Source organism: Miniopterus schreibersii, assembly GCF_964146895.1.
Source record: "Miniopterus schreibersii genome assembly, chromosome: 6".
Lineage (NCBI taxonomy): Eukaryota > Metazoa > Chordata > Mammalia > Chiroptera > Miniopteridae > Miniopterus > Miniopterus schreibersii.
The window spans coordinates 73,437,712-73,450,233 of NC_138107.1; the positions used below are offsets into that span (position 1 = coordinate 73,437,712).

Consider the following 12,522-nt stretch of genomic DNA (forward strand, 5'->3'; position numbering starts at 1 on the left):
TTGTTCTCCAAAATTGCTTTGCCTATTTTGGTCCTTTATTTTTCAAATATATTTTAGAATCAATTTGTCAAATTACATAAAAAGCCCTTCTGAGGATAATTTACATCTTTAAAATACCAAGTCTTCTCATCCACAAACTTGGTATATTTTCCTGTTCATTCAGCTCTTCTTTCATGTCTTTATATAAACGTTACACAAAACTGTATTTCTAAAAAATATCTTTTCATCTAACTTACCTGTTTCCTCTGGTATATTAAATGAATTTAGTCAAACTTGTTTCCTAAAGCTATAAATTCTAAGGTTTATTTCAAAATACATAATCTAAATTATAATAACAGTAATTTAACACTTTAATTTGCAAACAGTTTTTTTATGTCTTAGGTTTATCAGGCATCTTATCCTACATACTCACCAAAAAGCTCCATTATCTCTACTTTCAGTGTCCATGAAATTAGAGTCCAAAAACATGTCTTTGTAGATTCGACCAACTAGGCAATACATATCTGAAGCTACTTGCCCTTCACTTTGCACCAGGGGAATCATAATATCAAGAGCTTTTGCTCTATCTCCAGGGAGATTCCTCCTAAGGTAGGGGAAGAAAACATCCTTGTTTCAATACAGAAGCAATACAGGTCAATTATCTTTTTAAAACTCTAATATATTGATTCACATTAGTGAAGTTTAGCAGGATAAAAACAATTAAATTTTGAGAGTCCTCTGTAAACCTCTGTCCCAAGCCTTTTTGTTTTTTTAATCCTACTGCACGTCTCCTGGGTCTAACAAGGATCTCTCTTGAATTACCTTTCTGATAACAGTGATGGTTTGTTCTTATATATCCACAGACCTTCCAAATTCCCTGCAGTCTATATGCAGGTTCAAGTTGGTGAAGTGAGGCTAGGAATGCAATTTGTGACCCTAAATGGGGCAGAGTCAACTAATCCAAACAGGAACAAAACCATGACTTTAGGTTTTAATAGCTTTTGCTCCAAAACACTGAGCAAATAATTCACAGACAATACCAACAAATCAACTTTAACCCAAAGATTGCCTAATTTCTATGTGTGACCAATTAATTAACTAAAGGAAGCTGCTTTATGTACTCATTTTAAAATAGCAAGTATGTATAGAACATTCTTAAAATGAGATAAAAAATTCTTTTAACTTATTTCTTGGATCTTGAAAACAATATGCTAAGTGAAAGAAGCCAGTCACAAAAGACTACAGATTATATGATTCCACTTATATGAAATCTATAGAGATCAAAAGATTAGTAGTTGCCTAGGTCTGGGGAATTTGGGGGGGGGGAAAGCAGAGTGACTGCTAATGCGTAGGGGTTTCTTTGGGGTAATGAACATGTTCTAAAATTTATTATGTCAATGGTCTTATACAACTCTATTAATATATTAAAAACCACTGAATTGTACATCTTATATGGATAAATTATGTGATATGAGCTATATTTCAATAAAGTTGTTATCAAAAAAGTAATTTCTATTCTCAACTACTACTTTAATTCTTTCTGTCTATAAAATCCTTTTACTCTGTCCTAAAGACCTTGAGTTTAGAAAAGCTCTTCATACAAAATATTCTTATCAATTCATTATATCCTATTTTTTAAAAGGTAAAGATAAAACATAAAGAAAAATGTAAGAGGCTCTTATGGACTTTCATTTTTCATTTCAAAATAGAACATAGTCTATTCCATCTTTCAAAAAGGACTGGCAAGCTTGAGCCTTTGGGATGCAATAGAATTAGAGCAGTTTTAGTTTTAATGATTAGGGTTCAGTGATCTTCCAAATGCCAGAGAATTCAAACGGTGACTGTAAAATCTTTCTGATAATTTCAACAAATTTTCCTAAAAAGAACTTAAGAGTTAAGATTTAAGTGTGGATTGAAAAATCTAGTAATACAAAACAAAAGCATAGTTTTTTTCTTATGTCCTAGGGATTTGAACTTTGACACAATATTGATGCTTATTGAGATACTTTTTACAATTTGTATATCTCCATTTAGTTCTGATATTAAGAATAAAATATTTAAAAAGTTTCACCCTGAAAAAAATAAAATTCCCATTAAAAAAAGAAAGACTTATTTGAAAACCAGTTGGGCAGGTAATCTCTGGAGGTCTCACCTAATTCTGTCAAATATAAAGAGAAATATATTTAATAAATGGGGGTATAAAATATACTTTTATTATACATTTATCAATAAAGTTAGCAAGTTCTACAGCTTGGGTGGATAAAAAAGGAAAGAAACAATCTCTGATTAAATAGCATGCTGACTTTTTTCTTTGTAGATAGAAGCAGGAGAACCTAGTGATGTAAAACACAGACATCAGCATCAAACAGATCTGGGTCTGAGCCTCATTTTTATGACACACTAACTATGAGCCTTGAAGAAAAGTTACTCAACCTTTTCAGGCTTCAGTTTCCTCATCTGTAAAATAATCAAGCCTTAAGTGATACATGGCAAGTGCTCAAAAGATGGGATGTCCCCTCCAGTTTTCTTTTTATCATTCTCTTGAGTTGTGGTAATCACATATATATTCAACTCTCCACCTTGGAAAAAAAAAGCACATCTAACTAAGCTTTGGAGAGTTCAGTGTGTTAGGCCTCTGCACAGCCAGAGCAGGGATGGCCCTCCATGGGGACTCTGGGGAGAAAGTGGCACTGAGGTGTGTGCCATGATGTGGACAGAAGGGATAGAGGCAGGACTAGAAGCAGCAGTGTTAGTCCTAGACTTAGAAGATTCATGGACACATAACCTATAATGTAGCCAGTAGAGTTCTGATTATAATTAGGTGTATTCAGAGCAGGCCCAGTGAAAATATTCTTAGATTTGGAATATGTTCACCTAGATATAACTACCCTTACCCTACTTTAGTCAATTTTTGCGTGAATAACCATTCGGCGTTGAGTATATTTGCTTAAAGATAACATCATATTCATGTAATTAAAAATTCTAAAAATATATAAATAGCACATACAAACTTTGACAGAGAAGAATTTTAAGGATTTTAATATAAAAACAGTGAGAACCTTTGATTACTGACCAAAAAGTCAGAATGCACACTTTCTATGTTTTATATGGTCGAAGTGGAAATATTAATATTGCATTCTAATAGGGAGTGGTTGCAGGGCTAAGGCAAAAACATACCCTAGAAAGAACATGCAGGTTAAAAAATAATATGTTAACACATTGTGAACATATTTCTTCTTACCTATTCAGTGCAAATGCATAATGAAACCTCACATGATGATGGGAGGCCAAATCAAAGGTTGGCAGCTTTTCTAAAGTCTCTACCAGCTTCACAATAGAATCATATTCCTTTTAAACAAGAGGAGAACAGCAGAGAATTAAACCACTAGGAGAAAGTTCTGACAATGACATGCTTTTTGACAACCAGATATCTGAATCTGAGTAGGGCATTAAAAAAAGAACTGAAATCCAAGGGATACATTGAAAAAGCTAAAGCCAAGATGAAACTTAAAAAAAATAATAAGGGTTTTGATTATATAGATTAAAACATTAGAAATACAGAGTTACCACATCTAACTAGCAAAAACAATAAACCATCTAACATGATAATGCTATACTGACTTAATGAGGCGGTTATACTTCTCCATGGGACCAGATTCCTGGTATTAGTGCCCTATCAATTACTTTCAGGGAAATAATTTCCAAAATATCAAGAATATGGAGTGCGTGAATGAACTTCTGTTATAAGCAACAAAACTATTTCATTTCAACATGAATAAGCTACTCTAGTCATAGGATCCTAAGTGCCACATCTCTTCACATGTGTGAATCTCTGCTGTTCACACGGAGGTTTACTCAGGCCTGAAAGGCTGAAAATAAGAAACCAGAACTCACTTAAATTTTACTGTAAAAATCTAATGGCAAATCCCAACCCCAGAGAGGGTTTCACTCTACTTACCAGATTTTTACAATTTTAGGACATGTCAATAAAAATAATATGGCATATGAGTGTGTTTTATATTATATATTTTAAAAGGTTTTTTTACAGGGATGTAAAAGTACAGCATAGGGAACAGAGTGAACAATATTGTGATAACTATGTGGGGTGATCACATCCTAAGTTATAAAAATGTCTAATCATTATGTTGTATAGCTGAAACTAATATTGTATGTCAACTGTAATTAAAAAATTAAAAAGATTATAAAGTTATTTTTATACTTGGTCAACTGCATATTCTTGCTTTTGGCTAGCCGGATCTTGCACTATCAATTTTAAGCAACATAATTTCAATGGAGATATGTCCACAAAACTCTAAAAATTTTGGCTATTTGTCAAAACAAAGCTTTTACTTATTGACAGGTGTACCTGAGGCTAACAGAATAGAACAGACTGTCCCAGGGTCAGCTATGCATGCAGATTTTTCTTTTTGTTCTTTTGGACGAAAAAGACCTTTACCATACAAGTCTTTCACAATCACTGACTGTTACTCACGTGAGTCTATCTCATTCATCATAAAATCTTGGGACAGAAAGCATACGAGCGAGTCAATAAAAAAAATTACATGTACTAAGGTGAATGACTTGTTAGTTAACTGAAATTTGATGTTAACACTCCCATATACTATATACTATATATAGTATATATATATACTATACGAAATATACTATATGAAAAAGATTTTATATACTATATACTATACTATATGAAAAACATTTTAAGCATCTTCTTACCTGGATATCTCTGTAGGAAAGTAACAGATTTATGACAATATCTGCTGTCAAGACTTCAATATTATCTACTCGCTGCCGAATTCTTGCCAATTCAGCTGCCAGTTCTTTACCAGTGTGTAAATTACGAGCTTTCCTGATATCATTGAGTATAGATTCCCGGAAATACTGGCTGGTGGGAAAACACATTTTAAAAAGTTAATACTAGAAAAAATTTCAATGGAAAGTAATATTTTTATAAGGCAAAGAATGACATCTGCAGCATTAGAAGCTTTCAATCCATTAAAATGCACAGAATGGCCCAGCTGGTGTGGCACAGCAGCTGAGCATCGAACCATGAACCAGGAAGTCACAGGTTCGATTCCCAGTCAGGGCACATGCCCAGGTGGAGGGAGGCAGCCGATCAATGTTTCTCTCTCATTGATGGTTCTATCTCTCTATAACTCTCCCTTCCTCTCTCTCTAAAATCAATAAAAATATATTTTTTAAAAAGATGCACAGAATGAACACCTCATATAAGTAGCATTATTATTATTATTTTTAAAATATATCTTTATTGATTTCAGAGAGAGGAAAGGAGAGGGAGAGAAAGAGAGAGAGAAACATCAATGATGAGCGAGTCATTGATTGAGCCCGCATCCTGGGCATGTGCCCTGACCAGGAATCGAACCCCGATCGCCTGGATCCTAGGTCGACGCTCAACCGCTAAGCCACACCCAGCCGGGCATAAGTAGCATTATTAAGAAACTTGGAAGTCCTGTATTTCTATTAACACTGTTTTGCTTCAGGAAGAATTAAAGGTAGATATTCTATGGTAATGAATTTTCTAAGAACCTGTGAAAAGGCCCAAACTTAAAAGGCCCAAACTTTATTTCTTATTTTATGGTTTTGAGTATAAATTGTTCTAAATAAATTAGGTGTGCCTATGATTTGAACATAATATAACTTTTACTTTCTTTTTTCTTTTAAATATGTCTTTATTGATCTCAGGGAGGGGAAGGGAAACAGCAATGATGAGAGAGTCATCGATTGGCTGCCTCCCACACAACCCCACTGGGGACTGAGCACACAACCCAGGCATGTGCCCCCACTGGGAATTGAACCATGATCTCCTGGATCATAAGTCAATGCTCAAAAGCTGAGCCATGCCAGCCGGGCTAATCTTTATTTTCTGACTCAGCATCATCATTTAATAATATAAATAATGACTCTTAAATAAAAATAAATAAGAAAGCATGTAATATATTTAAATAAAATATAATAATGCTTTCAGCAATTTTTGCAGAGTTCTTGCTCTTACACTAAAAGTCCCTGGACATTTACTTGGATAATGTTTCTGTACTTTAAATTTATTTTTAGCTCTAGTATCACTATAACACAGTTAGCAGTCTTTTTTATTTCTGATTTCAAGTTAGTCTGTGAATAAGTGAAAAAAATTCACTTATGAATGTGGAATATGGGGCACTATTTTTTCCACTTAGGGGATATTATACATTTTTTCCTGCTTCTTGGCTGTTGTGTACTATATCTAAGAAACATCTGATTAGATGCACAAATAAATAAAATAGAATAACACTTCATTTGTTAAACTTACCTGGAACCTGCTTGTGCCACGTTCAGAAGTTGAATGAAACGATCCACAAGAGGTAAGCAGATGGGTCCAAGAAACAGCTCAAAGTTGGACTGCATGAGCTCTGACAAGCCCTTCATCAAGCTGCAGTCACAGCAGTAGACCTTGTTGTGTGGAGTTACCATGTAAGGAACGAACGTGTAGTTCCCAGTGCACATCTGTGGAGGGAGGCACCAGGAGGCGGTGAGCCAGCCTGCGGACTCCACACTAGCGTAATCCCAAATCTTACTTAAGTGAGAATTTTCAATAATAATCCTGAATGTGAAGGGGAACAGAAATACCTCACTTCTTATGACCTATGCAATTGGAAATTTCCTCCAATTTCTTTAATTGCTTACTTCAAGTAATTAGGACTTACAGATGATACAAAAAACAGTATGGCACAGTTTCTATCAATCAATTTAAATATTTATTCACCATCTCTCATGGCTAAAGCATATGATATATGCTGTAGGAAAAACAGAGTAATTTAAAAATTACCTTTGGCCTTCAGGGAACTTAAAAATAATCAGAGAGATACAATGTAAATAGATGAAAATAGTAAGAGCTAACATTTAAGGGCTGCCCATGTGACAGGCTATGCTGTGACTGATGCCAGAACAAAGCCGCTCCCCTCCAGGTCACTGTGTGTCAGTAATGGCTCCATTAATCTCTTAGTTACCACTAGAGACCTAGAAGTTATCCTTGATGCTTCCATTTCCTTTACTTCCCATATCCTATCAAAGTCCTGCCTATTCTAGCTCCAAAACAGATCTCATATTTGTCCATTTCCCTCCATCTTCTCACCAGCACTATAAACCATGCCACCAACATACCTGGCCTGAACCACTGCAACTGACTTTCAGCTGGTGTCCCTGCTTCCATTCTTGCCCTCCAATCTATTCCCTACCCAGTTGTCAAAGTGATCCTTTAACAACCCATTTCAGATCACTTCCCTCAGTTGCTTAAAGCCCCCTCCCTTGCTCCCGAGGTGAAGATAAAACATATCACTATATTACAAGGGTCTGACTATCCAAATTCTGCCTCTCTCTAACCCTCGTCCATGCTGCTCTCCACTCACTCATTGCAACCTTCTGTTGGTTCCTAAGTGAGGGTACACTAGTGCAAACAAAAGTGGAGCTGGGAAGAAGAAAGGCAAAATCACACTCGACATGCAAGTCTGACCAGAACTTAGGGCTCAGGGGAGGGAAGTGAATGCAAAGCTAAGGATTTTAAATTACATACGCGGGAGAGTGGAAATCATGGAGAATTCAGAGCGGGAAAGAAAACATCATCAAGGATGTGTATTCTGACATTCTGGGCAGAAAATTAGGTAGGAAACTACAAAGCATGACAAGACCAGCAGTAGTAGCGATAGACATAAGCCCTCAATGTCAAAAAGAAAGAATCATCTAGACCTGCCAACTGGTTACAGATATTGAGAGAGGAAAAAGGAGTCAAAGGTGACTCAACAGTAAGCAAGAATTCAGAAAGCAGAACCAGACTTAATTATTTATGAACATACTGCACTCTGGGGCACTTGTAATACATTAGGCAATTAATCAAACAGAACCTGACTTCCAGTTAATATATGAGAAAAAACATCAGGAGGTTTGATTTGGGGTGGTAAGGTGAAATGTTCACTTTTAGAGAGGTTAGGATTTCAGGGGAGCAGGATACCCAAAGTGAAAATATCCAAAAGAAAGTTGGAAATACATGATTAGAACATAAAGAGTTTCAAGCCAAGATACAGATTCAGGAATTATTTTATACGGTTGAATCTAAGAAAATGGGAGAGACCTCTAAGAGAAAAACCATAAAGAAAGGAAAAAATAAAGGATTGAAAATTAGAATGAGATACGTGGAAAATTCAATTTAATACCGTTCCAAGAGACATGAGGAGTTCCCAGCCATATCAGCATTATGGAGAACAACACATCACTTCTCTGACCCTTAGGAATAAGCTAATGAGAAGAAACATTTACTTACCACTTGCATGTGCCAGGGAATGAATGGTCATAATTCATAACAACCCACTGGAGAAGCTGCTACTGTCTCCATTTTACAGGTGAGAAAACAGGTAAGGCTCTGAAAAGTTACAGCTGGTCTGGGCTGTTTGGGACTCCAGCCCAGGAATTCTTTCCCTAGAGGGTATGCCATTCTCACTAGAGGGTTGGGCACCTTCCCCAGTGGCGTTTACATGCTGGCACACCAACCCTTTGCCTCAGGTCACCTTCCATGAACCCGGCATGAGCCAAGTTACTGCCACATAGCAAACAGACAAGAAGTGCCAAATGCCCTTGTGGCCAGACTTAATTATTTATGAACATTTTATTCTTTGAGGCACTTCTTGTATGTCAGGCAATGAAGCAGAAACTGGACCTGGCTTCCATTTAAAGTATGAGAAGAACTTCCAGAGGTTGAAGTTTGATTCTTAAATCAAGAACATGAAATTGTTCCTTTCTCAAGTTCTCCTTCATGCAACAATAATTGGGAGACTAGTCAGAAAGAGGAAAAATAAACATATCCTGTTTTTAAAATGTTGCCAGATTCCACAGCATGTCCACCAATTTAATCCTTTCACCCAAGCTACTGCTTAGGCAGGAAAAAAAGGCATATATATTAAGAGGCCGCTTTCCAAAGCTTCCAGAGTTTAAACTATGAATAGTTTATAAAAGAGCAACCTAATCAAATGCTCCTGTTTTAGATAAGCACTATAACAAAATCACAAAAGAAAATGTTCTGAATCTTCTAAGTCACAAAAGTAGGAAAAAAAAAGATGAAAAGACAATAAACTAGAAAAGTGATATTAGAGTTTCAGAATATTATTCTTCTGTTGATGAGTCAAGTTCTGTATCCTCAGAAGCCTTAATCTCCTGTGTATTTATATAAGACGTGAAATATAATACATTGTTGTTGCAATACTGGGCATTGAGGAATAATGCATCTGTGCAAAATGAATTCTGGGAAAGAATGACTATCAGATGTCTGGGTGTGTATTGAGCAGTTTCGGGGCAAAGAGAGACAAATGAGAGTCATGCAAACAGCAGAGAAAAACAGACTCCTGAAATTGTCTTCTTCAAACCCCAAGGAATAAGGCTTCAGAATCCTTGTTGAAAACCCCCCACATCCTAAGGTTTTCCTAAATTCCTGGCCTCACAGCACTTTATTGCCTATGTTTCTGAGGCAATAATTTTTTTTTCAATTTCCCATTGTTGATGTTAAAAAACAGGGGAGGCTGAGAAGCTACAGGAGGCATATGCATGCTACTAGGCCTGAGCCAAGAGAGAGCTCAGCAGGCGTGTGGCGGGGAAAAGGTGTGAGGGGTGGTTGTGGGATGTTGTGTTTTTAAAAAAGATATAACTTGCTGAGAAAAGCACTTTTTCAAAATCATGAAGGCTAGTAATATGGAAACATTTATTTCCCAAGTGGGCTCAGAAATATAACTTAGAAATATTATTACCGCAATTTCAGTTTATAAGATTGCTACCAAACCCAGAGTTTGAAGTCACTAATAATCCAACGCAAAATAAAACAATCACTGTGTGCCCTAGCTGGGTGGCACAGTTGGCTGGAGTGTCGTCCCCTGCACCAAAGGGTTGCAGGTACGATTCCCAGTCAGGGCACATACATAGGTTGCAGGTTCGATCCCCAGTCGGGGTGCATACAATAAGTAATCCAACCAAGACCACATTTCCTTAAATTTCAAAACACTAAGGCATGGTCATAAAATAACACCACCAATCCCTTGGACCCATGCTTGTTTCCATGGCTATAAAAATCCAAAGCTCAAAATTTAGTCTTATTCTATCTAATTATCGTCACTGTTTTAATTAAAATAATGCCAATTCTGTATTTTAATTTCTAAAAACATGAAAAATGAACATAAGTATGTGTGGAAAATGAATTAAGCTTCTGGGAAGAAATGTTCTCAGCAGTCTCAACTTTTAATAAGGACACCCAGCACGTGGAACAGCAGCTTCCTCAAGTCAATGGCAACTTGGTAATAATGTGCAGTCTTCGGTCATCTTATAAACCTGCTTCTCCACATATCCAAATCATCATGGGGCATGATTAGCTCTTTCCTACCAGTCAGGTCTCAGGTAGCATTTGCTACCTCCTCTGAAAGATCTTCCATGACCACTTGATGTAATGGTCACCCACTCTTTAGCATGTTGCCTTAGGTTAATTTTCTAATTGGTTTGTTTGCTTATTTGTTTACTGGCTTTTCCCCCTAACTAGACTCTGGCACTTCTCATTTGTTGTCTCATAGAAGAGTTATGAAATGTAGTTGTTGTCATTTTCAAGCTCCTTAGTGAATCCCTGTGGGACCAGCCCAAAGTCTGGCACATGGTACATGTTTAATCAATATTTAATGAAAATCTGTTACACTGAATTGATGCGTGAAGCAATAATTGTTCAGTTCCTGTTGAGAGGTATAGGATGAGTTTATAATGGCAATATTATTTATGCTGCAGTGAGTCTCTTGGTAAAATCTTAACCATAGGTTTTTAAATTTCTGATCTAAGGAAAAGTTATCAATTGTACTTTTAATGCTAACATCTTAAATTGAATCATACAGATCATTGTAGTATATTATTTCTACTCTAAGTTGCAGAGATAAATTCTTAAAAGTTTTCAAATACTGGCTTACTTTCCAAAATGAAAAATACAAACATTGGTATAACAAGGTGATTCACCTAGATGTTATTTTTCTTCAGGCATTTAAAATATTTTTAAATTTATTTCTATCACTTTTTAACTTTTGTTTAATTTTGTGCAGAGGGAGGCAGTTTGCAGTGTGATCTCAAAAACTGATATAAGACTTAAGAACTTAAATCAATATCTATAGATAAATAGGTGGTAGATAGAAATATGCATATATACATATATCTATACATGTGCATGTATATATGTATATATGTATATCTCTTAATTTGTGTATATATAGTATGTGTATTATAGATACATATGTGTAGATATACATACATACATACATATATACACATGTGTGTATCTGTATGCATGTATGCTGCTTTAGTGTCACTCATAATTCCATAAAATTGGGTATACTTCGCAAATTTTTCCAAAATGTAATTATATATTTTTTAAAAAGCAAGTATCAGTGTCACCTCCCATTCTTATAAATGAAATTTTACTATAAAGGAATATTTAGATAAAATAACCGTATTTATATTGATATGTCAGAAACTCTAAAGAGACAGAAATTAAAAATTTGTGGAGGTGAAAAAAATAAATTAATTGATGGAAAAGAAGAGATAAAAAAGTTTCTAGAAGGGTCAAGTAAAATACTCACAGTATTCTTCTGGCAAATGATTTCCTGGAAAAAAAAAGAAAAAGTAAAGTAGAAGTCAATACAAAACTAATTAACTCAATAATTAACTCAATTAATTAACTAAACTATACTTTGTGGGAAATTTTGTATTAACAATTTTATCAACAATTAGAAATTTCAGGGAGTGTGGAACAAGTTTCTGTATCTGAGAAGTTTACAATCTGACAGAGGAGTCAGGAGGGCACAAAAACAGCACAAACATGTAAAATCCCAAAACTTAATCATCTGAAAATCATTTTGGTAGACTTTGTATGTGCAGGGTTATCTTATCAGCCATGATTGTTTTGGAAAATGTTAAAATAAGTTTGTTTTCCTAAGTACAACCTCACTCATGTCCTGGGAGGAGACCAAGCAGCATGCTGCCTCCCGGGCAGCTAGAAATTAAAGGTATTGGCCACTTATCACAATGGGCATATCCACACATAGATAATAAGGCCATCTGTCAATAAACAGTCATAAATATAATTAAGTATTATTCAATAGGAAGCAGAATGCACTAAACATGTTACAGGCAGTATCCCTATCTTCTAGGTTGTGAGGAGTGAGATCATAAACATAATGTGGTGCATAGAAAGCTCTTCATAAAGCTAGCTATCATAATTATTATTCCTAGATGTTAAAGTAACTAGAAACATGGAGGAGAATCTAGAAAAGCCTATAGTATAAAGGCTTCACTGAGGATGGGGAATCATAATTAAGAAAAAAAGAAACAGAACAGTCTATGGGAAAAGATGGTGTGTATGTTGTCATGGAAACAGGAAATGTAAGGCCCTTGTGGAGTCTCAAGGGCGGGTCCATCAGGCTAAGAAGGGGAGCCAGCTCTGGCAGGTAAGGGAGGAGCCATGCAAAG

The 12,522-nt window shown here is 35.7% G+C and overlaps 1 protein-coding gene across 1 annotated transcript in view; it reads right to left on the reverse strand.

Moving 5' to 3' along the window:
- MAP3K5 (mitogen-activated protein kinase kinase kinase 5) overlaps positions 1-12,522 on the reverse strand; it is a 159,001-nt gene that overhangs the window by 92,184 nt on the left and 54,295 nt on the right. The window contains exons 3-7 of the mRNA XM_081140018.1: positions 11,634-11,657; positions 6,302-6,495; positions 4,711-4,879; positions 3,221-3,327; positions 413-583 (exon numbers count right to left, since the gene is read on the reverse strand). Coding sequence (XP_080996144.1) covers positions 413-583; positions 3,221-3,327; positions 4,711-4,879; positions 6,302-6,495; positions 11,634-11,657 — 665 coding nt within the window. The remainder of the gene's footprint in view (positions 1-412; positions 584-3,220; positions 3,328-4,710; positions 4,880-6,301; positions 6,496-11,633; positions 11,658-12,522) is intronic.